Here is a 26,839-nt window from a genome sequence, read left to right as displayed (position 1 = left end):
CATTCCTTTGAGCCAGCTTATCTGTGTGCTTTCCATTCGCCAGAACTGGCATGCCAGACTAAATCGAATGCCGTAAAATTCCGAAAATAATCCCCTCCGTGTATAAGTCCCTCCGTATAGAAGCCCCCCAAATCTGAAACGCAAAAATACCCCTCCGAATATAAGCCCCCGGGGGCTTGTATTTGGAAATCATCCTCAATGATAAGGGAGATCTTAAAGCCACTGACGCAGAGGAAACTGATGAAGAACGATATGAGTTTTCATAGTTATCATGAACTTTGAGCCTGAACTACGTTACTGTTTTCATTGTATTTCCGTTCTAATACAGTTTAACTTGGCATTTTCAGTGCGATTAATTTGTTACGAATTTCAAGCCAGTTGCACATTCAAAAATTTTGACACAGATTTCCCTCCAATTATAAGCCCAGCTAATTTTGAAACGCAAATTTCCCTCTTATAATAAGCCCCTCCGAATATAAGCCCCTTCCAAAAATAAGCCCCTCAAAGAGGTCGTTTGAAAAATATAAGCCCCGGGGCTTATTTTCGGAATTTTACGGTATGAGTCATTTTGAATTGAAGGGATGCTGATGAAAAATCTGGAAAAATAATGACTCCAAAAATGGTACGCGCTATTGTGAAGAAATTCAAAGGACGAGGATAAAACTTATCCTTCAAATTGGTACATTCCGTTTACGAACTGACCGGTCCCGTCGGCTTGTTCTGACAAATCGAAAGCTCCCCAAGATAGCTTACTCCTTTTTAGTTTGGAGCCAATTTACGTGTGCGTACGTTCGCCAACCAATTATAGTTTGCATATTCTCTCCATTGAACTGGAGACCCCCGGTAACGTTCATAAGTGCAAAAGGTATTGGTTTGCACTGTGGAAAAGTTCGCATGTAAAAATATAGTGTTTTGAGTGGATGGAAGCGAATGTCCATTAAGGAGAAGGAGAGGCGTTGCTCTATGGAAGGCATTCGTCTGTGGTGGTGCATCCACAGCTAAGTCCTATGATAAAATTTCATTGTCCATATCTAGAAAGCGGACTGAGCTGCATTAAAACCAGTACTGCCGGAACAAAGTAAAACAACGTCTTAGTATGCTAAAGCTAGGTATTTTATTTATAAAAATACATACATGTATAGCTCTTATAGCCTGCTTGCAGACGTCTCCTATTTCTCTACCTGATTTTTCCTGAGGGGAAGGGGCGGATGTACACAGGCTAAGCTCTTACTACTGTTTTTGGTTTGGTTCGTAAAAAACCGTGCTTTCAGTTATCGTTATTTCTGTGCATGGACCTTGCAGTAATTAAACATAATACTTAGCTACAATTTCAGTGAGACCAACTAATCAGTCACGGAACTGGTTTCTGTTTAAAACCGAAACACAGTGAAATCCATCTACATTTCTCAAGCCAATTTTAGAATTAATCTTAAACTGTTTATACTAACATAACAGAAAGGAAGAAATAAAATGGTGTGTTAAGTTACTTACTGCTGTCTTTGCCGACCCTGGCTTATCGAGAAGCAACAATATATCGCCTCATTATTCTCGTTCATCTCTTTTCACACGCGATCCCGTAGAAACCACAAAAAACAATAAAGGAGATCAATCTTGTTTGTAACACTTGAAAAACGCATTTTCACTACTCTTTTTATCGCTCAAAACGTGAATCTGTTAATTTCGTGAGTTATCGACTTCTACCTCCTCACTAAAATATCCATACAATGTCAACAAGTTACGATGATGGAGAAAAAACCTGGGAATGAGACTGAGGACACCCACATCTAGGCTCTTCTTTGGCAGTTTGGGAATGAGCTCGTAGGAAACTTGGGCACGAGTGCGTGTAGCCTGTAAGCAGGCTCCCAAGTGGGGTCTAGGGTGAAGACAAAAATCGAGCTCGGAGAGGAGGGGAAGAAAGAAAGGGAGGGAGCCCCCGCTTTCTTTTTTCCTCACCCCATACCGCGCTCCGCTCGCCCGGCTCGCCGATTTTTCTTTTCGCCCTAGCTATACCCCACTTGGGAGCCTGTTCACAGGCTGGAGTGCCTGCGACTGGTCCCACTCTGTATTGCACGAGGTAAAAAATCGAACTGGACGGTGAACAGACAAAGGCCTACTTTAATCTAAGTCGCATTCCACTTGAATGAATCCAATCTGCATTCTTTTCGCCTTTTAAGCCATTCACCACCTCTCACAGTGAGATGTATTGCTTGTTGTCTTGTGGTCAGAGCTGCTTTCAATCAAGTGTTGCTTTACTATGCTCTGTGACTGATTAACAAAAATCGCGCCACTTTCTCAACCAATCAAAAGTAAAACCAATCGTGACTTCCTCGCATGCGTTTTTCCACGCTTGAACGCTAGTTACATGTATGTGCCAGTTTTAGTTCTGGTTGGTTCTTTGCGCTGTTTGCGTTTAGCTGTTGTGATTGGCCAGAGTTATTACTGGTTTTTGTTTAACGACACTCAATTGAAAACCGCCCTATGGGGCTAATTTACTGTGATTTTTGCTTTATCATGTTTCTGGTGGTTGAGTTTTACATTCGGCGCGACCGACAGGAAAAGTTTAAAGGGGAAGTATCAGGGGGATTTTGGCCTTTTATTGTGAAAATGGTGCGACAACACCTTCACTTTAATAGTTTAAAAATAATTCTAGAACATCAAGAAAAAGAAATTAACAGAATTCCTGAAAGGAAAAACTCATGACCTATCCCAGTGCATTTTGGGAAAGAAAACCCGAGAACTTGAAAACAGTTAGCCTAATTATTTCCAAGTTGCAGTCCATACTAACCCAGTCCATCTGTGGCCAGAGACACTCATCGATTATCTTAGTACACTGGGGTGATCATTTAGAACAAATTTGAGCAATACTATTAGATTTCTTTTGATAACAAAACGTTTTGAAGCTTTTAATACAATACCAAATTCCCGTAATACTTCCCCTTTAAATTGGGCCTAAGACTACAGTGTTTCTTTTATTCTTTTCCCTCCTTAACTTTATATGTGAATAACCTGGCTACAGAGGTGCGCTTTCTCGATATCAAGACTGCCAAGACAAACCGCACAGCTTCGGCTCGTCGGTAGGACTAAAACATATATTAGAACCTCAGGCACGCGAGGGTAATATGTGAAAGGTGAAACTGATGATGTGAGCACGTTGGAATTTTTAACTTTTAAACAAAAATTCTTCTATAACGGCATGATGTCAAGACTTGGCTAACCTATGACCCTAATTTAAAAAATAGGCAGTCTCAGACTGCATGTGTCTACAGCAGCACTGGTGTAGAAATGTGATATAAAAGAATTGAAGAAAATAAAGCACTGAAAGCAAAGTTCTAATCTGAAACGTAGGCATAAAATGCAACAGAAACTATTAATTAATCTATACTGAACTTATGAATAGCAAGTATCATTCTTTGACTCCTGTCGTGTTTCCATAGTTTTCGCATAAATTAACTTTTTCCTAGAGCGGTTAAAAACAAATGTTTTCTGACGTGAAATAATATGGTTACCTATTAATCATTTGCCGAAAAACACACTTGAACGCAAAAATTGCTAAAATTCACGGCGTGTTGATGAAGACCTTTGGCATATCAAATTTCAACCCGCTTATGCAAATTGTCCTTGATTGCGCATCTAGCATCTGTCGCTTCTCAAACGCATATATGAATTGACAAAGACACAAAAATCAACAAAAAGCTTTTCCAACAAAACATTTTATTGAAATAAACGATGCATTTGTTATTAGAGGCAAAAAACTTTCAGTTTTTTTTTTGCGTGCGTGCAAACACGCATGTAAAATTTGAAGACACTCCGTGTTTGTTCAAAGCGATCACTCGCAGTAAATTCGGGTACGTTTGCGATGAAAATTACAGAAGTTACAGAATTCTGGTTCAAATCATCACTTACAGTCAACCCAGGTCACGCGTGAACGATATTTTTTAAATTTGAACGGAGTTTTGAAATTTACATGTCAGTTTTGAAAATTGCAAACGAGATTTCAGAGTTCCCGTATAAATTTCCCTAGCTTATTGACGGTATAAAGCTATTTTTTTTTTTTTACATTGCAAAATTGAATATTTCAAGAATAACAATTGTTTCCTAAGTATTTTGAATCTTTTTTTCAGTTAATGCGTCTTTTTCAGAACGATTTCCAGCGAAATGCCCAACATTCCATTCACACGTCGGACATTACAAAGAGAACTTCGAATGTTCATTTCATTCTTGGAGATACTGTTCACGCGTGACCTGGGTTGACTGTAAACTATTAGTAAAAAGCAAATCAATCTCGGAAAACATCATTTACCGTATTGTCGCCATTGTCCTGATCCGGAAATACAATCACTTAGATCTCGGTCAGTCGAGGATTAGCGTCGGCTTTCGATAGGATTCCATTTGGGATTCCTGTGGCATTTACACTCTTACACTCTTTCACTCAACCCGATGACATAGTGTCTACGCTTCTCTAGAAGCCGTAGACACAAAAAAGAAGGTGGGGTACCCGGCGTTGAGGTTGACGGGCCGGGGCACTTTTCTTTAGCTCAACACAACATGTACTCTTAGCTAATTAAATTCCTATTATCCCACTTATTGTCTGTTGGAGTGGATAATAATTCTTGGCGTTTCCAGCGGAAAGCGTGCGAAGACTGCACACCGTCCATTGCCCGTTGATCTTGGACAAGCTGCACATGATGATGGCTTGGGAATAAGCAGCATGGTCCATCTGATCGCTGCATAGCTGTTTGTTCGGTTCCTTGGCGTCAAAGAAGCGCAGGCTTGGATTTTTGTATTTGGAGATGTTTGGTGAATTCCACGCACTTAAAGTAAAGAACAACTTGTCAACACTAGCGGGCAGGCTCTTCAGCTTTACGTCTATGGTATGGTGGCCAAGGCGCTGGTTGTCATCCATTACGTCACCGGAATGAGAAACACCACTAATAGCACTGCCACGGTAGTCTGCTTTGTTATAAAAATACGAGCCGCTGTACGAAAGCACGCTGGCGTCCAGGTAGTCACGTCCTTTTCTAGGATATCCCCAGTACAAGTCAAATTTCACGTGATCGAACGAGTCGGGAATCTCGTATAACACCACAATAAGATGCAGAGTGCTAAATGGCTGCACAGCGTAATCTTGCAATGTCGCTGTTTTGCCAGAATCTAAGTGGGTCTGAAATAATTTCTATAATTAATATTAAATTTCGTCTATCTTCATTCGGTAGAAATGAGAACGTTTTTCTCTCCATCCGCCCCCTTCCGTGATTTTATTGCTAGAGGACGAAGCCTCCCGTAGGCGGACACCTCTCGTAAGCGAACATTTGGTCATGTTCTCAGCTACATATAAACACTACATTTTTAACCTCCTATAGGCGGATACCTCTCTTAAGCGGGCACTTTATGTGGTGCCAAGGGTGTCCGCTTACGGGAGGCTCGACTGTAGAAGAAAGCAGGACCAAGGAGAGGCTCATATATTGTATGGGGCCTGACTAAAGTAAATTTTGACGTCTGAATTAGAGTTGAAATAGAGATAATGTCACCTTGAAAATCTTGGTAATGCAATCATGATTTCTATTTCAGTGTTCACATGCAAATTTATTGCCGGTCTGCTCATATTTAGGCAGTATATGCATTGTTCTTACCTTCAGTTCCTGTTCCTTGTACAGAAGACGTTGTTTCTCTGGAGCAGGGCCGAGTTTGCTTCGAACATAGGATTTTAGTGCTTGAATCGTCACGGATGGCTGGTACGGAAATACAGTGCTGTCCCCGCCCAACATGACAACTGATATCGTTTTGTCACCGTCTCCTGGAGCTGACGAGTCAACATTTTCAGGTGCAGCGGCTGAAATAAATTTTGGGAACAGGTTTTCAAGTGTGGCCAGGCACTGAAGGTAGCGCGCGTCATCGATGTTCACGGTTTGCGGGCACTGAGAACACTTATGGAACTGTTGGACGTGCTTTGTCAGACACTGGAAGAAGAAGAAAAACGGAATTACATTAAAACCAGTTCTCAAGAATAACTAGAATGAATAGTCTAAAGAAATATACAATAGAATGCCCAAACTGCGGACGTTTGAACCGGCGGTCCAGTTTAATGTGTGAACCAACCCTACAGGTCATACAACAAAAGACATATTTAACCAAGATAACACCCGTTTCGAAAGCCCTGCTGCATAATATATGTGCCTAGACTTAAGCACTTTCAGAAATCTCGTCCACAAGATGGCCTCTACCCGCCGAACAGCAGGCGGAAATGCGTCTGCTGTTCGCAGGCTATGGGTCATGTATGCTACCGCTTCCCACCGTTATTCCACAAAGGAGTCACAGCGCCTACGCCCCTCACTGATTGTCATCATCATCATCATCATCATCATCATCATTATTATTATTATTATTATTATTGAAGAAATTCAGTCTAACTTTTGGCACCCATCCTCGCACCAAACCTGTTTGTACTCATCACGCTCATGAACGATCGGTGCCCTGGGCACATTCCGGGTGTTGTTTCTCAAAGCAAAAATACTTTACTTGACGGTGTGTAAAAATTTTGGGGAAATTAAAATTAAAGTGTGCCGGCTGCGCTTTATCTGGATTTACACAAGTGAATAGTGCTTTTCGCGCGCGCTGATTGGCTAGCTTGGAGGTGATTAGCCAAGTATTATTCACCTCCGAGCAGCCGAAGTGAAACAAGATGGCTTCCCGTTTCGCCACGGTTACTTAATATGAGGAAATTATTTCGATAAACGAGGCGGCTGTTAAAAACAAAACATAAATGGCACAAGTTTGGTTTGACGGCAAATTCATATTCTAAGGCGAAAAATGAAAATACAATCCCTTGTTTACGAAAACTGCCGAGCACTAAAACTACAATGAAAACAATGAAACATCTAACATTTTTCAGCATGGTTTCAATAACAAGACAAATTTCACAGAAAAATTGAAGATGACACTGCAGGGACTAAACAAGTGTCTCCAAAAGTTTTATTTGTCGGCAAGAAAGTGAGACGGAACTTTCTACAATAAGAAATCGCTTAGTTTACTTTTATTAGCTGTTTTTCGTTTTGTTTTTACTTTGTTTAATTTTCGTTTGCTCCCGCTTGTTCCCATCTCTGTCTTTGTAAGAGATAAATACCGAGAACGGAGGTATTAATCCATATACATCCCGAGGGCCGTAGGCCCGAGGGATGTACATGGATTAATACCGACGTTCGAGGTATTTATCTGACTTATTTCATGAAATTATTCCTTTGTTCAAGGGGACAAACGCCGGCTAATTAGTACCGTCACACTTTGGTGAGAAACGGAGAACAATAGAAGCAACCTGATGTGTGCGTTTCTCGCAGTACTGCTAATGTAAATGAGGGATTTATCTGTATAAATCCCTCGTTTCAGTTAGTTTAATATTCATGAAGGATGTAAGTTAAATAAAGGATGTTGAATAACAAAAGAAAATGTGTGATTCATGAAATAATGACCGAAAGACACCTATCAGAGTCCCTTGCCATTGCATTTCACGCAGATTGTCCTTTTTTATTTACAATGAGCTTACACTTAAACTTTGATTTAAAATTCCAATCTCTAAACGTGAGAGGGCTGAATAAATCAATCAAAAGGCGTTCTATCTTTAGATGGTTACATAATCAGAAATACCATTTCACGTTCCTGCAAGAAACGTACAGCTCGATAGAATGTGCTCGTATTTGGGAAGCTGAATGGGGTGGGAAAGTATTCTTTAGCCATGGCACAACACATAGCAAGGGCGTCATGACGCTTATTAATCCAACTTTAGATTTCAAAGTGGAAAAAAGCATTTCTGATAAAAATGGCAGATTTTTAATTCTAGATGTAGCCTTTGACGACACTCACTTCATTCTCGCCAACATTTACGCCCCGAACGATGCAAAGCAGCAAATAGTGTTCTTTAAAGATCTTCAAAAGCATCTTGGCGAATTCACGCAAGAAAATATGATAATCGTTGGCGATTTTAACTGTGCCCTGACGAACAGAGATAAAAAAGGTGGAAACCCAATTTCAAGAAAAGCCCTCGTAATTAAGGAAATCGAACAGCTCGCCAACCTTTTAGATTTAACAGACATTTGGCGTGACCGTAACCCCGTTGAAAAGAGATTTACTTGGAGAAACAAATCCTCCAAAATTCAGTGCCGCTTAGATTACTTTCTTATTTCGAAAACACTCATTAACGAAGTGCTTACATGTGAAATTTTGAACGCTCCCGAAACTGACCACTCTATTATCAAGTTACACCTTAAATCTGAAAGTTCAAGGCAGCCCAAAGGTCCTGGCTTTTGGAAGTTCAACAATTCCTTACTTGAGGATGAGAAATACACCAACAAACTCTGCGAAAGTATAACCCTTTTTAAAAACAAGTACTCCGATGTTGACGATTTGAGCTTGAGGTGGGACTTACTGAAAATGGAGATTCGTGGTTTCACAGTGACATATTCTAAAATCAAGCCCAAAAAGAGGAAATCGGAAGAGCTTATACTACAAAATAAAGTTAACGAACTAATACAGAAATCTGAAAGAAATCGCGGAGATAAACTTCTCTTAAACGAACTTTATGCGACAAAATCGCGCCTACAGACAATGATGCGACAAAAGACAAAAGGAGCTATCATTAGAAGTAAGGCACTTTGGCATGAACAAGGTGAACGAAATACAAGATACTTTTATAATCTAGAAAAGCGAAATCAAAATAGAAAAACGGTTACTAAATTAAAAGTTGGTAGTAATAAATACACTTCCGATCAGTTCGAAATATTAGAGGAAGAAAAACGCTTTTATGAAACACTCTACAGATCTAAAAGCACTGATGTTTCGCCTGAATCCACTTTTTTCAAACCCGATACCGAACATATCTCCGTTAAAAGAAGAGGAACAACAGCAGTGTGAAGGTCTTGTCTCAGAAAACGAATGCTTAAACGCTTTGAAAGGGTTTAAAAAAGCCAAATCTCCTGGTACCGATGGTTTCTCAGCAGAGTTTTATAAATTTTTTTGGCCCGAGCTCGGTAATGAAATTGTTTCTAGTTTTAATCATGCTTTTCAGACTGGTATTCTTTCTATTAGTCAAAGACGAGGAATCATATCGTTAATCCCCAAAAAGAATAAAGATAAAACTATGCTGAATAACTTGAGGCCAATTTCTCTGCTCAATGCAGACTACAAAATTTCGACAAAAACTATGGCAAAAAGGCTGGAAAAGGAATCATATCGTTAATCCCCAAAAAGAATAAAGATAAAACTATGCTGAATAACTTGAGGCCAATTTCTCTGCTCAATGCAGACTACAAAATTTCGACAAAAACTATGGCAAAAAGGCTGGAAAAGGTGCTCCCAAAAATTATAAACCCTGATCAAACTGGCTACGTTAAAGGCCGCTTCATTGGCGAAAATGTTTTTTACTGAATACGCAAAAAAGCCCGGAATTGCCTTATTCCTCGACTTTCGAAAAGCATTCGACACAAGTGAATGGGCGCACTTAAAAACCGCTCTACAAATGTTTAATTTTGGCCCTGATATGTTAAGTTGGTTTCAAATAATATACAATCAAGTATCCAATTGCGTCTTACATAACGGTCATGCATCCGAATTCTTCCTTCTCGGACGAGGAGTTAGGCAAGGTTGCCCCTTGTCAGGCCTTCTTTTCGTTATCGGAATTGAACTTTTTGCCAGGGCGTTAAAAAAAGACCCGAGTATCAAAGGCATTAACGTAGGCCAAAAAGCAATTAAAATTACACAGTATGCGGATGATACAACGGTCCTAGTACATGACTGCGACTCAGTGCTAAGATTATTAGAACTTCTAGAAGAGTTTAAACGTAAAGTGGCTTAGAAATTAATGCAAGCAAAACCGAAGCTATGTGGCTAGGTACCTGGAAAAACCGCAAAGAAAAACCCTTCGGCTTCAAGTGGCCAGATGATCCTGTTCTCGCCCTCGGAATATACTTTACTTACGATTCCGAACGCGCTAGGATGCTTAATCTGGAGGAAAAGATAGATAAATTGGAAAAAACCCTCAGTTGCTGGAAGCGAAGAAATCTTACTCTTATGGGAAAAATTAACATTGTAAAAACCTTAGGTTTGTCTAAACTAATTTACAGCGCCTCTGTATTAACAATGTCAAGACGTACTGTAGAGAGAATCAACAGAATCATTTTCAACTTTATTTGGGACGGCAAACCCGCCAAAATAAAAAAGAAAACTATTATTGCCGAAAGGAAGTATGGCGGTTTAAAAATGATTGACTTTGAACTTATGGAGAAGCCAGGATTAAAAGATTTGCAGAAAATAACCACGCCGCATGGAAAATAATTCCTGAGCACACATTGAGCCAACATGGTGGAATCAGTTTTTTCACCCAATGCCAGTATGATATGAAATTTTTTGACCTACAAAATCTACCAGATTTTTACAGAACAATTCTGAATTACTGGCAAAATTTCAAGCTCTTAACCGATAATGACAAAGCAGCACAGAACCAAATAATCGGCTGGAACAATAGTAACATTCTCGTGGATGGAAAACCAATCCTGTATAACTCCTGGCTCATTAACGGTATAATGTACATCAAAGACTTACTCGCCGAAGACAAAAATTATCTCTCTCTGGCTGATCTAAAAGCAAAATTCAACTTAAATGTACCTTTTACCACCTGTTACGGCGTATTAAATGCTATCCCAGCAAACTGGAAGAAAAGCATCCAAAATACAGATGTCCAGAGAGGACTCCCATATGAGGAAGAACTATTCGCCCGACTTCGATCAACAAAAACAGCTTATTCGATAATACTGAGTAATAGCTACTCAATACCAATGGCAGAGAACAAGATTTTAAATTACGGCTTCACAAAAGACAACATCCAAAATGTCTATATGCTTCCATTCCAAATTTTGAAAGAACCAAAATTAATTTTCTTTCAATTTAAAATTATTCATAACATTTTACCGACGCAATCCAACTTGTTCCGTGCTGGGATAAAAGACACTGACATATGCCCCCTATGCAATTCCGAATGCCAGTCTTTAAGCCACATGCTGTTTACATGTCATGTATCCTCGACTTTTTGGAACTCTGGTGGCGAGAAAGCTTTCAAGAAAAAATAACTTTATCCGAGAGCGTGATCTTCTATGGCTGGTATGAAAAATCAAAAACCTGGCTTGTCCTCAACTACTCTCTCATTATTGCTAAATACCACATTTTCACCACAAGTGTATGCAATGGCAACTTAAACTTTGAAGGTTTTCTTTTACGTCTGAAAAACAAACTAACTATTCTGCGTACAATTGCTGCGAAAAATAACTAAAAGAAATTTATGGAAACGTGGGCCCCTGTGCTATAAGACTACCAGGAAATGTGTACTTTTGTCCGTATTCACGCTTTTTTAATTGTGTTTTGTTCGTCGTTAGAATCTAATAAGTGTTATGAGCATTGTGCAAACTCCAGTTTTTGTATTGTTAATAGTAAACTGATTGTATGTAGCTTTTTTCTTTTCGTAACTTCCTATTTTTCTTTGTGCATTAACTGTAAGTAGTACAATTTAAGTTTAGTTATTGTAAGTTATGCTGGGGTATTGTAAGTAACGTGTGGTATTGTTTAATTAGTAAGAAATGTTAGTATTGCAAGTTATGTTTTGTTTGGAATAAACTTGCATTAAATAAAAAAAAATAATAATAAAAAAAAGAAATCGCTTACGTCGTGGCACGCAAGATTTTAAAATTTCATACCATTTGTCGGTATATTGTCTGAATTGTCAGAAATAAAATAAGTTTTTGGTCCGCTAGTTATTCAGCTTGTGTGGTATATACTAAAACAATTATTCACCTCAGTGTCGGTAAAAGTGATGGATATTTACCTCGCCGCGAATTCATCACTATTCATCTCCACTTCGGTGAATAATTGTTAAATACTCTGACAAAGCCGGCTGGCGCTCGGAACGTCAGCTCAGTTCTATCCTTGGGTTGTCAACTTATTTGATAAAACTAATCACTAAGTTAGGCTAATGTAGACCAGCTGAAATTTCGATAGTTTCTAGCTTGTTATCTCTCCTCCACAATAAATGCATCTCTTCTCGCAAGCAAATGCTAAATCGTGTTCAATGATTCATAGCACTCACCCTAAGACAATGCAGAGGTGCATGATCGCATTTGTCAGTGATGGCATCCGGGGGGAACTCTCTGCGAAGCTTTCTTGTCTTGCACAAATCACAATACATACTTTAAACCTTAAAGAAAACAACGCCAACACAAAAATACATCTATCAAATTTATTCGGCGATAGGGATTAGCTAAGTAATGACCGCAACCATTTCCTATCTTTTTTGCTAGGTGAAGTTGTTAGGGCTTCAAATACTGGTCAGCACTCTATCAGTCCAAAGCCAGATGCCATTTGCGTCTCTGTAAGTTTTCCGCTTTTCTCTTTCTGTTTGCCATTCTATATTATTTTAATTTGCCGTAAATTGCTGTTTGCTGTTGAGTTAAAATTTCCCGTTTGCGGTAAGTTCCTTACGGTAAAGCGAGGCCTTTTTACATTCTTATTGTAAATACCAAAAGATAACCTGTGGGTAGGGAGGGACGCGAATTTTTGTGGAACAGCCGTCGACGGAACATCGTTCGCATTGCTTTCTCTCTAGATCTGATGCTTTTCACTGTTAGCACTCTCTTTACGTCACACAGTTTCACGTTCGACCTTACAAGGTGGCAATCGTCTTTTTTCGTGGTTTAAATGTTGTGATCAGTGGTTAGTAAAACAGATACAATTGTGGAGGGTAATATTGCAAAACGATCGCGAGCCATCAGGCGAGAGTAATTCTTAAACAACGAATGTTGGAAACTCTGGAAACTTAATATGAAAGATTACCAGAAGATTTAAGCTTACCTGTATCAAGATTTGCAAGTGTTTCAATCACTCGAAGCAACCCGCTCTCAGCTGAACGATTCACTTGGGAAGTGATTTCCAGGAATTTAAGAACATCCGCATGAATACAAAACGAATGAGAGGCTCAGTGATGAATTGCTGATGGTGCTTTGGATCGATCCTGTTTCAATTCTAAATAGTCTTACAACAGGTAAGCCTATTCCTAGTATAATATTAATGCCGTACGTGTGTCTCGAACTAAATTACATGCAGAATATACCAAAATATAAAAGCTTAACCTTATCGCAACAATTTCGATTTCGCTTGATCACAAACAAAAGATATTGCCTACTGCTTTTGCATTGAAGCGTTACATATTTCTGGGAATAAGCCCATTAAGATTCAACTTCCTTTATTTTTACCATAAAAGGTATTAAGCACGTGAATTTCTCAGAATAGTGTTTATGTAGTTACCCCCCTCATTCGACGGGCTTTGAACTTAGTTATCCTGCATGCTTGCGTCAAGAGCTTTGTGTTGAAATGTCTAAAATGGGCTGAAGGATAGGATATGGCCAGCTATCATTTCGACGGCCAGTTAGCAGCATTTTTCAAGTAAAAAGGTGAGGAATATTCCTGAGCATTTGTAGCTGACTTTTGGTCGCTCTTGTATTGAGGCGTTCCCAATTCCACTTCAGGTTATCCAGTGCGATATTAATTACCTGATTTATGGGTATACATGGCCTACGGTTTATTTTTAAAGTAAATTTCTAAAAACTGACCATCTACTGTTTACCTGCATTCAAGGAAGGAGTTTGGTTGCAGATTCATTTCAAAATTTATGCCGGAAATCTGCAAAGGCCTTGCTTTTATTAATGCCTTAAATTTCTGATCAAAACTGTTTCAAAAGAGTGGATCGAGACACTCGGCTGGAGTTGAATACAGTTTGTCCATTTGGTTTATGGAAGCTATAACATTCAACAAATTTTTGGAAAATATGCAATTTTCGAAAGAACTGTGATTAAAAAATGCCGAACGAAAGATGAAAAACAGGTTTATCCTGCTTAATGATTTTCTCAGAATTTGTGATTAATTTGCATACTAATGATATGTGTGTTTTCTTGGAAAGTGGGTGTGTCCTACATCAATTTTTTAGATTTATTTATAAGAAACCCAGCTGGCTTGCTTTCTAAGAAAGTGCGTGGCCTCGTATTAATTAGCTGTGTGGTTTGCACCACAACAATGCAATGTGAATAAAAACAATGGACATTTGTCATGATCATGCTGGGCCGTAGCCAGCAAGTCGAGGCAAGACATGACACTTGTCTTGTGTAAGTTTTATCCTGAAAGTAAAACAAATATATGTTGTCAGTTGAAAAATAATTCCCAAATGGCATTTACAATTGCATTCCTAAAGCTTGGGCCCAGTCCAGACGCCGGTCTTTTCATGTCTGAGCCAACCTTAAACCTTGAATTAATTAGCACTTGAAAAGTCTTGCATCTGAAGCAATCGAGAATGGCTAATTTATCTTCGGCCATGCAGGAATTTCGGCTTTGGAATAGTTCTTATTCAAACGTTGAACCTTTAATGAGCCAAAACTAATGCATGAACTACAATAATATATAATCTAAATATAACAGGGCTATTGATCGACTGAGAACAATTACCGTGATCAGTCATGCAAAAACTCTTTAGAAAACCCTGAGACGCGACTACTGTAGTGTCACTCAACTTTAAATTCCAACGTTTTTTTCAGCAGAATTCAAAACAGAACTGTACTGTTACTGGGCTTCAAAAAAAATTTGCTTTAAAGCTTGTCTTGAAATAATTAATTCTCAAAAGTCAGTATTAATCACAGGACCTTCAGAAACAAAAAGGGCGACAACAGGCGTCCCTGGCGTACTCCTGTCAGCATTTCGAACAGCTCAGTTAGTACTCCATTGTGGATAACTAGTACTCTACAGGTGCATTTCTCATAGCTCTTCTGTATGAGAAGGATATATTCCTCAGGGATGCCATAGTGACGTAACAGTTTTCACAACACAATCCTATCAATGCTGTCAAAGGCCTCCTCATGATCCACAAAGGTCACAAACACAAGAGAGATCCACTCAAGAGACTGTATGCTCCACAATGATCCTCAACGTGGCTATGTGATCCGTACATGACCTTTCCTTCCGAAACCCAGCCAGTTTATCTCGCAGACGGTCATCCACCTCTGCTTTCAGTCTCTCCAGGATTATCCTGTTCAGCACTTTTCCAGCAGTTGATAACAGCATGATGCCTCTCCAGTTCTTGCACTCCTTCAGATCTCCCTTCTTCGGGAGCTTGATCAAATAGCCTTCTTTCCAGTCATCTGGTATCTCATTTGTTTCCCAGATCCAGGGGGGGCTGGCAGCTACCTTTGATCTTGCCGCTTTTCGGAAATAGATGATCGCCCCAGTAAAGAAATCTGTCAATCATTCGAAAACCGTAACGAGCATGCGCGAAATGCGAAGGATTCATGTGCTATTTTGTCCGTGGCGACTCGACGGTGGAAAACGCAGTCGTATTTAGTTATTGTTTATTTACTGTTAGCATGTTTTTTTGCGGTAGTACGAAGTTTGAACACTACGATTAATCAAGACCGCTGGAATGAGGTGCCAGCTTTGTTTTAGGTTAGTAGAGCCGTCAGCATTGAAATTGCGAGCGACATGTTCTCAGCTGAGCTAAGATTTTACCAGCGAGTGTATGTGGTGAAGAATATGATTTGTAATGTAGCGAACGATTATGGTTTTCGTCGTCTCAGGAAGATATTGTACCTCGACAAAATAGTAGATTTCAATTTCGATTCTCGTTCAGTTCTGAAGAAACTAGAAGCCACCACGCAGTGTTTCACGACTGTCATCGCCAAAGCCCAGAATGTAAGCTTATTTCTCAAGATCGGCTTGGAACTTTAATGTAAACTTATTAAAAGTATTTGTCCCACATTTTATGCGTATTAACTGTTGAAAGCGTAGTTACGAATGAAACAACATGTCTATTTTATGGAATTCTCCCTCTGTTTAAATGTTGCGAGACGACAGTTACTCCTGTAAGTTTAATTTTGATGCACAAATGGTTTAAATGCATACACAAGGAAAACGGGTTGAGTCCTTAAGAAATTTTTAGGTAAGAAAATTTTGCAACTGGAAAGGATAGCTTATAAAGATCTCAGAAGATTACTTAACATTGTTGTGAATAGAGCTACCAGGTTTGTATGAGCGGATGCAGGGGTGTTTGTCTCTTGTCTGTACAGGGAGATTAAGTTACGTGAAAAGACATTCAGGTCCTTATTCTCTTGTGCAAAAAATTGGGAAGTTGCCATAGTCAAGTGCAATTAGCATATTGTAAATTATGCAATTACTGCACATTTTCACACACTTGCACAGTGTACTAAGTTATGAGGTTGAATGAGTTAAAACTTCAGCTTAACCCTAGCCTCGTTGAAAATAATGTTTGCTTTCATTTTTTTCATGCTATAACTGGAAATTGATGAGCTTCAATTATTAAATTGATTTAAATTGTTGGCCGAGATCGCGCTTCGGCAGATTAATATTAAGTGCGCGTCTTAAGATAAAAGTGAGAAGAACGCTGCTCATAACGGACGCTCGTTAACATACTTGTTTACTATCATAAAATAAATTCATTGACCTGATAATCTTATCGTTTTATTGTCTAAATCTTTAACTCACCTTTTTAGGCAATTTTTGTCCCTCAAAAGGCCGTTATGAACAGTCATGTCGTAATGCCTGCTGCGAACGATTTTTCGGTACAGGAAGCACAATTTTTGAAAACGCGTTCTTTCCCTTTTCATTACACTGTTTTCAGTTGTCGACATTTTTTGATTGTGCTCTTTTCCCTCACAATCTGTCTCTCAATCCTCGTAAACAACTTGCCGTCTCCGCGACTTGCCGGCCACTTGACAAATGGCGCGAAAGTCCCCAACAACAACGTGAATTGGGCGATGTGATTGGTTAATTCAATCACGCCACCCGGCGATGCTCGCGTAAGCTAAAAAAACAGTTTGACTGAAATTTGAGGTTTGCGAGGCCACAAAAATTAATCCTGCTCTTAAACCGCAGAAAATATGAAAAGTTAAGCTTCATGACAAGTTAACCATTCGTTTATGGCTGGAAATCATGATAAAAGAACCTGTGGTCAACCGGAGAATAGCACACAAGGGATATGATGAGCACTGGTCAACTAAAATGATGCTGATTAAGTTAACAAACTACGGTACCCGAACTAACTGAACTAAACTGAACTGCACACTGTGAACTCAGTCACCGCACATTTTTTACGGAATACGGAATGTCCTGGATAATTAAGGTGCTGGAGAAGCTAAGGAGGACTTAAAATTTGCTAAAGGGATATTCAAGCTCGTTAAGCTATAAGCGTGTTAAGAATCAACTCAGTGGAGGTGACCATCAAGTTTGTGCGAGAATTGAGATTTTAATGGCTTTCTTCCACAGTGTAATGACTGGCTGGAGTATTGCTGTTTAGCACCCTGCCTCTTATGTTTCAGTTCTCACCCCAGAGGTATGGTAGACAAAATCTAAAATAATGAAAGATAACTTCACCTCTTTCTTTAAAATGATGAGATTTATTACCAAGCACACATACTAAATTCAAAAGTCAATATTTGTGGCTCACTTGGCAAAGTTGAAGAGCAAAGCGCTGCTTACATCACCTCTCAACTTTTCACCATTTAGAAGAGATTGAAAAAGAAGAATCTGTTGTTGAGAGTATGATAGTAACATTTTAACTTAAGCAAAACAGAAAATTAGATCACCAGAACCTCCAGTTTGTTGACTCCCAGTATGTAGTTGCTGTAAAGGGAGGAAATCCTGCAGTGTACATAAATGAAAAAATAGGGAAGGTAACAATAAAGTGGAATGGAGGAAGTCTTACTACCTCTCTCGAGTGTCAATTTCTACAGGAGCAGGTCTAGCCTTGTGAACTATGTGTCAGATCTAACTAGTACTGATCCTCTCCGGGGTCAGCTAGTCGTTGGTTGCAGTATTTTCGTTTTTCGCTGCAGAATTTGCATCCGTGATCCCTCTTGATGACCAAACTTCAGGTAAAAAAGCGACCGAAACCTTCCTGTGATGTTTGGACGTCGAATAGCCAAATTGTTTCCGAATCCGCACAGACGCGCTTTCACATAAAATTGCCGCCATGTTTGTTTATCAAAAAATCAGTACTTAGTCTCGCTCGGCCAAATTTCTTAACTGGGGCAATCATACAAGCTCGGATCCAGGCCTCGCTGCTGGCCCCCCCCTGCCCAGATCTTACCAAAGAGGTTGTATAACATCTCAGCCGAGGTTTCCAGGTCTGCCTTGATGGCTTCTGGTGGTATCCCATCTGGACCAGCCACCTTTCCATTCTTCAGATGTCTGATGGCTCTCTCGACCTCCTCTTTACTTGGTCTGCTCTCATCAACCTCCAAAAGTGTGTCAGCAGGTGCTATGTCTGGAATGTCGCTCGGCGGTGGTCTGTTCAGGATTTCCCTGAAGTGGTCTGCCCACCTTTTACGCTGCTCCTCTTGGTCGGTGAGCAATTCTCCACTCTTGGCTCTGACAGGGCTGTCTGGGATCTTTTTAGCGCCTGCCAGTGTTCTTGTGATGGAATAGAGCTCTTTCATGTCACCCTTGCTGGCTGCTTCCGCGGCCTTTTTTGCGAGACTGTCTACAAAGTTCCATCTGTCTTCTCTAATTCTTTCGTTTGACCTCCTTGTAGGCCTGAGCGTCTGCTTTCCTGACTCTCGTCTTGCTGTGATCCAACACCTCCTTCACCTTTTTCCTGGCTTCAATCTTGTTCAGTGTATCCACACTTGCATAAGCCCTGTGCTGTTTGGACTTCCTTCCCAAAGTCTCCTCACACATCTCCCTCCATGCGTCTTTTATGCCCCGCCACAATTTATTACCTACTGTTTGGTCCTTCCCCTTGCTCAGGTGTTCCTCGTTTTCCTGCAGACTTGCTAGCACCTGGTACTTGTTGGAGATGGTGAGCTGGAATATCTTCTTTGTCTCTTCCACCTTCAGCATCTCAATGTTGTATTTGTAACTTGTCTTCATTTTCAACCGGCATCTGCCCATGAGAAGGTGATGATCTGAAGCTACGTCTGCCCCTCTCTTTACTCTGACATCCAACAGCGACCTTCTGAACCTGGATGACACACAGATGTGGTCAATCTGGTTCTCAGTCCAGTTGTCTGGAGAAACCCAAGTCGCCTTGTGGACCTTTTTGTGCAGGAAAACACTTCCTCCGATAACAAGCTTATTAAAGGAACAAAAGTTAGCAAACAGCTCTCCGTTGTCACTCAATTCGCTAAGACCATGCTTCCCCATGACTGTCTCAAAGCCTGTATTGTTGCTCCCCACCTTAGCATTGAAATCTCCAAGGAGCAGTATCAGGTCCTTCCTGGCTACTCCATCGATAACCCCCTGTAGCTTCGCATAGAACTCCGACTTTACTTCATCATCCGCTTTGTTGGTTGGGGCATAGCACTGAATAAAGGTGGCTTTGCCAACCTTAGTGTAGAACCTAGCTGTGATAATCCTGGATGATATTGGGTTCCAACCTATGAGAGACTTGGCAGCTTGCGGCGTCAGCATAAATCCAACTCCCTCTGTATGGGAAGCATTTGCACTGTCATGGCCAGAGTAGAGGACGGTCTGTCCAGTCGACAGTTGCATGCACCCAGACTCCAGCCATCTTGTCTCGCAGAGGCCCAAGATTGACAGGTTGTATGCAGTCATCTCCGCAGCAATCTGTGCACTCTTGCCTGCTTCGTACATAGTCCTGACGTTCTATGTACCAAACAGTATGGTTGCGTGGGAGTAAGTAGGGGGGTCGGCATCACGGCGTCCTTTCGGCTTTCCTTGTGATGCTTCATACGGGTCCCCGAGGAGACCCCTTCTCCTCCCAAGACAGATTTGACTTTGCGCGTGTTTCCTATGGTTTCTGTAATCGCTTGTATGCACTTAGTGGGTGATTGGCCCACCAAGCTTCACCAGAGCCCCATTGGGCAGACTTTTCAGGGTTCTGAGCAGGCGTTCATGGTTACCGTAGCGGCCTGGAGGAGCCAGTCCCCCGCCATACTTCACCCTGCACTGCAATCCCCTACTTACCTGTTCCCAGCTACCACGACGTGGACGAGGGGTTGGACTTTGTCCTCGCAACTAGCGGATAAAATTCACCCAGACAGAAGCCGCAATAAATTTCATTTGGGGTCCAGTGTGCGCGAAAAGATTGATTCAACGGGACAAAATAATGTAACACTGAAAATTTGCTAATGCATAGCGACAATATCAACGTATGATGCATTTCTATATTTACGTTCCTTGGATAAAGCCAAAATAGCAAGATTAAAAGCTTCTTCTGATATATAACATGAGAGAAGCCGTCATTTGAACATAAGGAATATTATCATGCTGAAAACAGGAAGATTTAGGTCACCTGCTAGGTAACCAAAGTCGTTCACATGTATCAAGTTTCATTCGGCAACAACATGACACGAAAAAAAATTATGGAGGTTCTTGGAAGAAAAAGTGGATGCTTTTTTGTTGATTGGCAACCACGCAAAACCACCAAACGAATGCACTCATCTTTGCATTGCTTCGCGTATCAGAAGGAATCAGAGGGCATTTGTAATTTAATTGTTTAATGGCGAACACAAATCCGTGTAGCGTAGTGTGATGCAAGTACGGCCTTACGGTTACCGCAGTGACATTCACTTCTGCATGCACAAGGTTGCTCACACTACACAAACTTTGAGAGAGAAAGAGACTGCTGACAGTCTAAATGAAGAGCACATGACCTTCAAAACTACAACAAAAGGCCTGAGGTTAGTTTAAGTCACTTAAAGCTGGCACTAATAGGTAGTTGCATATTACCCGTGACTGATTGTCTAAGTTAATAACTTAATTCAAAACCAACCGGTTCTAATTTATCAAAAAATAATTAATAATAATCAATTTATATAGCGCTTTTTATATAACATTCAAAAGCGCTTACAATATAAAAATGAAAAATTTAGTCAAAATCAATAAAATATAAAATTTAAGAATAATCAATCAAACAAAAAGTAAGAAATAAAATAAACAAAGTAAAGAATAATCAGAAGTCATATGCTTTTTTAAACAAAAATGTCTTCAACTGTTTCTTGAAAGTATTTAAGTTCTTGGCAGTCCTAATTGCCAGAGGAAGCTTATTCCACTTGGATGGACCAGCAAAAGCGAATGCTTGATCACCAAAAGTCTTACATTTGGTTCGAGGCACCTCTAACAAAGTGAGGTCATTAGATCTCAAAGAGCCTCTGATTGATGCCTTTTTCCTGATGAGATCACAGATATAACGCAGAGCGATACCATTTAACGCTTTGAAAACAAGTAGCAATATTTTGAATTCGATTCGATCCGAAACTCTACGGGTAACCAGTGAAGATCTTTTAGATGAGGTGAAATGTGACTAAATTTGGGTACTAGACAGACGACTCTAGCTGCAGCATTGAGGACTAATGGCATATTGCATTTAGCACAAGAAAAGTTCGGTATCTGAATCAACAGGTGTTGATTTTGGTCAGCCAAAATTCAAGTTAAGTTTGGCTCTTGAAAAGTTTGGTAACTTAACTGCAGGCCAGCCTAACCCTCATTAACTTCAAATATGTCAGGAATGCCCCCCCCCCCCCTGTAAAGGTATGTCTCACCTTCATGCTCACAGAATTCAGAGCTTTAGTTAAATGTCTAACACATTTATTCACTAATCACGCTTCACATGCGTTTGATATCTCAACATCGTGTCACAGCTACAGTCCTTGTCAAGTTTGGTTGTGAAGCTTCACAACCATGCCGAAAATACCCCTCTCCTGCTTCCCCCCCCCCCCCCCCCCCTCTCAATGTTGTTTTTCAAAATTTTTCTAGCTAATCTTGTAAACCAACATTGAGAAGGCAGGGTGGCGAGATCTGTCCCATCTAATGTAACTAACACTGTAGGTCTAACTAGTCAGTCTCCCACATGACATCCTACACGACTGGCCTAACACTATGATAAACAGTTACTAATAAGTCATAGCAAACTCTATGCAAGGAGTGTTCAAATCATCCAGTGTCAACTTAAAGGTTCCTAAATGTCTGAGCTGTATATAATCCTGAGTTTTCCTCTGCCTCAGCAATTTGATGGAATATTTCCTCTGCCTGTAAAGCTGCCCTGTCTCCTGGGCCTTAATTGGGGGCATCCACACTGAGAACTCCAGAGGGTTTCTGGAGAACACAGTCACATGAAAGTTCTAGTGGGTAGGAGATGCGTCAGTGCTCTTTCGAGAGAGCTCTTCCATGATTGCAGCCTACCTTGCAGCTCTCACTTCTCTGTCTCTTCTTGAATAAAGCTACTGCACTATGCTGAGTGGCCACTTTGGCCATTTCGTTTCCTTAAGGATCGCTTACGGATCAAAATTAAGTGCACCAAAGCGGGACATATCATGAAAACCCCTGAAAACCAGCAGGTGGAAAAATAGGGAATGTGTACCCGCGACCAAGGCAGTGGTGCCACCCTCGGGGTTTCAGGTATCCTATGTAAAACTTGGTATGCACACTGATAGGTAACAGTTACTTAAGAGAGGATATATGACTACATACAAAAGTAAAACCTGGTTTCCACATGACAATGTTCAAAAGTTTAAATAAAAACGAATTATTATTACCTAATTCAAATAACTAAACACAGCAAAGGCTGGCCGTAGAATGCCTCACCCTCCTTACGGCTGCACTTTACAAACTACAATCCCATAACTCTCTCTGTGCCCAGCACCCATACCCGGCCCTCTGATATGGCCTGCAAAATTGTAAGTTATCATGTAATTTAGGATTATCACAAATTACAAAACTGGACAACACATGCTTTGCCTTCAACTTTCCCACATTTCTTGAATTTAATCGGTCCTGCATAATCAATTCCAACTACTTGAAATAGGAGTGACCCTTGTGCCAGATCTACAGGTGGTGAACTTGCTGCTATTACCTCTTGGTTGAGTTGTCTTTTCACACTTGTTATAAGTCAGCTCCACTCTCCAGTTAAAGGTGCGGCTATGTTTGTAGTGCACTAACTTCTGGGTGTACAGTATGACAGGTGTTTATCTGAGACGGGGAGGTATAATTTGGGATACATCCCTTATATCTGACAATGGCACTCCAAATTAAAATCCCATCCTGGTTAACGTTGGGTTGCAGGTTTAATGTTAACTGGTCATCTTCAAACACACAACTCTGTTGGGACTCTTCACCCAGAAAAATTTTGCTGATTCTTCAGCTCTTCAGTTGTCAAAGGATCACTAATGGTTTGGTAAGCACAGCGTGAATTGTGCATAACCATGAAACCTATGGACAAATGTTCATTAGATCAGGTGGCCATGGGTTGTCTTGGGTAGGTCTCTGGCTAAGCACAAATCTTCTGTACAATTTCGCTCTCCGCAAACTGCTTGTACTGCCCTACACCATTGATCTACAACAGAGCCACTGTGCTATCAAGCCACTCATTTAGTTCTGTGATAGGCAATCCCCCAGGGATATATGATTGTCAAGTTGTCTAGAGCATCATGGTCACACTCTCTGGTACATGCACACTTGCCTGCAGAATGCTTTGTTAAGATCTCCAACAACTGCTACAGGATGTGTACAGACTCTAACCAGCATGTTCTACAATTTATTCTACAAAGGGGTGCCTGGGCAGTACAAACAGTCTTGAACATCATACACAACATGGACTTTTGTTGATCATGCTGCCTCTTCTCAGATTACTAATTTATAGCGCAGGGAAGGTAGAACTGAACTCTCTGAACTGGTTCATCAGTATCAGCTTCCACGGCACTTTTAGCTTTCTCATGGCTTTAATGATCTCACTGTAGGCCTGTTTCACTCCTGTACGTTTCAGTTTTTGCTTTAAAATTTACAGTCTATGAAGACTTTGTTGCTCTTGAGAAGGGAGTGGCATGCATCACAGTGCATAGCTAATGTACATGTCTGCAGATAGGTAGAATATTATGTTTAATTTATCCTTATTGTTCCTATCTCTGAAACGGCTTTTATTATTAGTTTTGAAATATCAGTTGTAGGTTCTCCAAGGTGCCCAACTCTGTGGTTTTAGGTCTTAACTGATGTGGGTCCTGGCCTCTTGCTTTATTCCTCTCATGCCTTGCTACCTTGTTATACTGTGGTGTTTGTGAGCACTGTGTTTGCATGACATCTTGTTTAGCAAGTGTGTCTAGTATTTAACTTCCTGCATTAAGTCAAATATGACCCAATTACAATAAATCCTTGAACAAGGCCTCCCACCCTGTCAAACAAGCCTCCAAATAATTCCCCCCCTCCTTAATTGACAAACTTTGAAATGAGCAGATCCCCTTGTATAAGCAACCCCCTCTCCTCGGGGCTGAGTACAAATATAGACAACAAAGGTTGTGGATATAATATCACTCATCATTTTGTTCAATCATGGGTAGTACAATCATTCAAAGTTGAACTGCTCTCAAATACATAATTATACAATGTAGTGGAAACCAGCTACTTTTCTTCCAAGTTGCATCTTACACTTCAGAAAAGTTCCTCCGCTGCTTTATGCTTAATTTAAATTAAAGTGCCCCAGTGCCTTATTGGTTACAGTGTTTACAGGTTGTAGAGACTTAGACATAATGTAAAAAAGTGGCCCAGGTTCTTCCTTGACATAAAGTGTAACAAATTTGGTAGACTGTGAGGGGCTCAGAGCTTGTCTGTACCCTCAATTCACTCTGAGCAACTGATCACAAGTGATTTGAAGGTATTGCGAATCAATTTTGAAGTGAATTTATCAACGAGTGCATAGCATGTTTTTGATAATTTTGCTAAAAACTGTCAGGAATACGAAGAATCAGTCAATTACAATAGAATGGTATTCGATCAGTACAAATTCACAATCAAACCTGTTATTTCTTCTTCTTTTTTGTGTGAAGTGGATTCCCAGAAGTGCTCAAACATAACTGAGAAAGTCTGCAGCTTAAATGATGATTTGAGATGTCCTCTTCCTCAATTCGCTTTGTTAAAACCACAATTTGTCCACAATTAGCGTAACCGGTCGGTATAAAATGCAGACTGCAGAGTGCAGATTGCAGACTGCAGACTGTGTATAAAATGCAGACTAGGTATAAAATGCAGATTGCAGACTGCAGACTGGGTATAAAATGCAGACTGAGACCAAAACCGTCTCTTCGTCAAATACAGGATACATTTTCAATTTTCAACTTACCCTAGTGTCACGCAATCACATTTCCGAGATTATCTCCCACGAAGCTGACCTTATTTTTGACCCATTTCCGATCCCGACAGTTTGTTTTCTTTATCTCGATTGGTAGCTTTCATTTCCTGAGGCCCTTTCTTCACAAAGAAGACGCGAGCTTAATCGCTTTGCATTAGGTCGAAAACAATTACGCCCCAATGGGGGAATTACACAAACTTGATTTCCGAGGGGGCAAAAAATTTGACATCGACAGATTTTAACTAGTTTCTTTGAATATTACCGAAGTTTGTCAAAGACAAATTGTATACCTTCAGTATTCTAGCAATACATGAAGACATATTTAATTTTATTCCAAAAAACATTATTTTACTGCCCCACTGACTGCCACTTACCGATGTCGCCGATGTCATGTTGACGCAAAGCGGCGAAAAGGTCAACCACGTGCGAAGTAAAGGTCATGTGTCCGTGTTATTTCTTACGTCATGATTTGGGGTTGTTTATTTCAAGGTTGACGCTTTTCGAAAAGAATATAATAATGTCAATTTCATGGGAAATGATCTCGAAAGACGATTGTATGACACTAGCGTAAGTTAAGTTGAAAAAATTCAAAATGTATCCTGTATTTGACGAAGAGGCGGTTTCGGGTCTCAGTCTGCATTATTTACCCAGTCTGCAGTCTGCAGTCTGCATTTTATACCCAGTCTGCAATCTGCAGTCTGCAGTCTGCATTTTATACTGACCATTAGCGTAACTTCTTCATCGTGCTCAAGTTCTCCAATTTCCACTGTTTAATTAAGTTGTCAACTACTCCTTTGAAGTTACTCTTTTGAGTTTAATTATGGTTTTAAAGAGGTTTGGTTTGTTCTTATTAAAAACAGCATTTTGGAATCTTGAAAATTTACATGGGAACATTAAGCCACAGCAGTCATTTTGACTGCACTTTTAGGTCTTTTTTGCATGGGAAGCCTTCCTTTCTTAAGGCCCAGCTAAGACCTATAAAAACCTATTTGAATTTGCGACTTAGAACTGAACTAGACCGCAGCTTCAGTTGTTTACCATAACTATCACTGTACATTCTAGTTAATAATTTAATGAATATTACTGTTTAATTATAATACACCATATCAACAGGAGAAAAGGTGTTTTATCTGATTTCCAAACACCAAGAAGCCAGGGGTCAAAACTAACTTTTTAGCTCACAAGCCCAGTGGCTATAGTGCTGAGGTCTGATTTTACTACCCAAAACAATTCTTTCATTAATTCATAAGTGGCTGTAGAAGCAGATTCTGCCATTTGTTGCTTTTGTGACAGGAAAAAACTCAGAAAACTGAATCATTTGTGTCCAAGTTCTAGCTGTTTCAACTTGTTTAATTAAAGCGGTCAAAAGTCTGTGAAATCCGCTAACAGTCTTTGTTTTAATTAGGTTCTCTTCTCTGACCTTCTCTTGATTCGCCTAATTTTTTAATTTTCATTTACGTTTGACCCTGCAGAGCTTTTAAAGTCAACCCAGGTCGCGTGTGAACGATATTTTTGAAGTTTGAACAGAGTTTTGAAATTTACATGTCAGTTTTGAAAATTGCCAACGAGATTTCAGAGTTCCCGTATAAATTTCCCTTCCTTATTGACGGTATAAAGTTATGAATTTTTCTTTACATTGCAAAATTGAATATTTCAAAAAATAACAATTGTTTC

At 40.1% G+C, this 26,839-nt stretch overlaps 3 protein-coding genes across 3 annotated transcripts in view; 1 reads left to right on the top strand and 2 right to left on the bottom strand.

Moving 5' to 3' along the window:
- Positions 1 to 4,483: 4,483 nt before the first annotated feature.
- Positions 4,484 to 13,211, bottom strand: LOC146480059 (uncharacterized). The gene is made up of 4 exons (XM_085110124.1): positions 12,883 to 13,211; positions 12,122 to 12,229; positions 5,631 to 5,957; positions 4,484 to 5,161 (listed from the first exon to the last, which is right to left on the bottom strand). Exons 2-4 carry the CDS (start codon positions 12,218 to 12,220, stop codon positions 4,562 to 4,564), a joined length of 1,026 nt encoding a protein of 341 aa, XP_084966250.1. The 5' UTR covers positions 12,221 to 12,229; positions 12,883 to 13,211; the 3' UTR covers positions 4,484 to 4,561.
- A 138-nt stretch (positions 13,212 to 13,349) lies between these two features.
- LOC146480057 (uncharacterized) overlaps positions 13,350 to 26,839 on the top strand; it is a 38,065-nt gene continuing 24,575 nt past the window's right edge. Inside the window, exon 1 of the mRNA XM_085110113.1 lies at positions 13,350 to 13,481. The gene's annotated coding sequence lies outside the window, so the exon portion shown is untranslated. The remainder of the gene's footprint in view (positions 13,482 to 26,839) is intronic.
- Positions 18,592 to 19,681, bottom strand: LOC146480058 (protein CFDP2-like). Its single transcript, XM_085110089.1, has one exon. It carries the CDS (start codon positions 19,678 to 19,680, stop codon positions 18,592 to 18,594), a length of 1,089 nt encoding a protein of 362 aa, XP_084966215.1. The 5' UTR covers position 19,681.

The sequence above is a fragment of the Pavona decussata genome, unplaced genomic scaffold (genome assembly GCF_977016875.1).
Source record: "Pavona decussata unplaced genomic scaffold, jaPavDecu1.1 SCAFFOLD_56, whole genome shotgun sequence".
Taxonomy (NCBI): Eukaryota; Metazoa; Cnidaria; class Anthozoa; order Scleractinia; family Agariciidae; genus Pavona; species Pavona decussata.
Note: the sequence above shows the minus strand (reverse complement) of the source record. Positions and strands in the feature narration are given on the sequence as shown.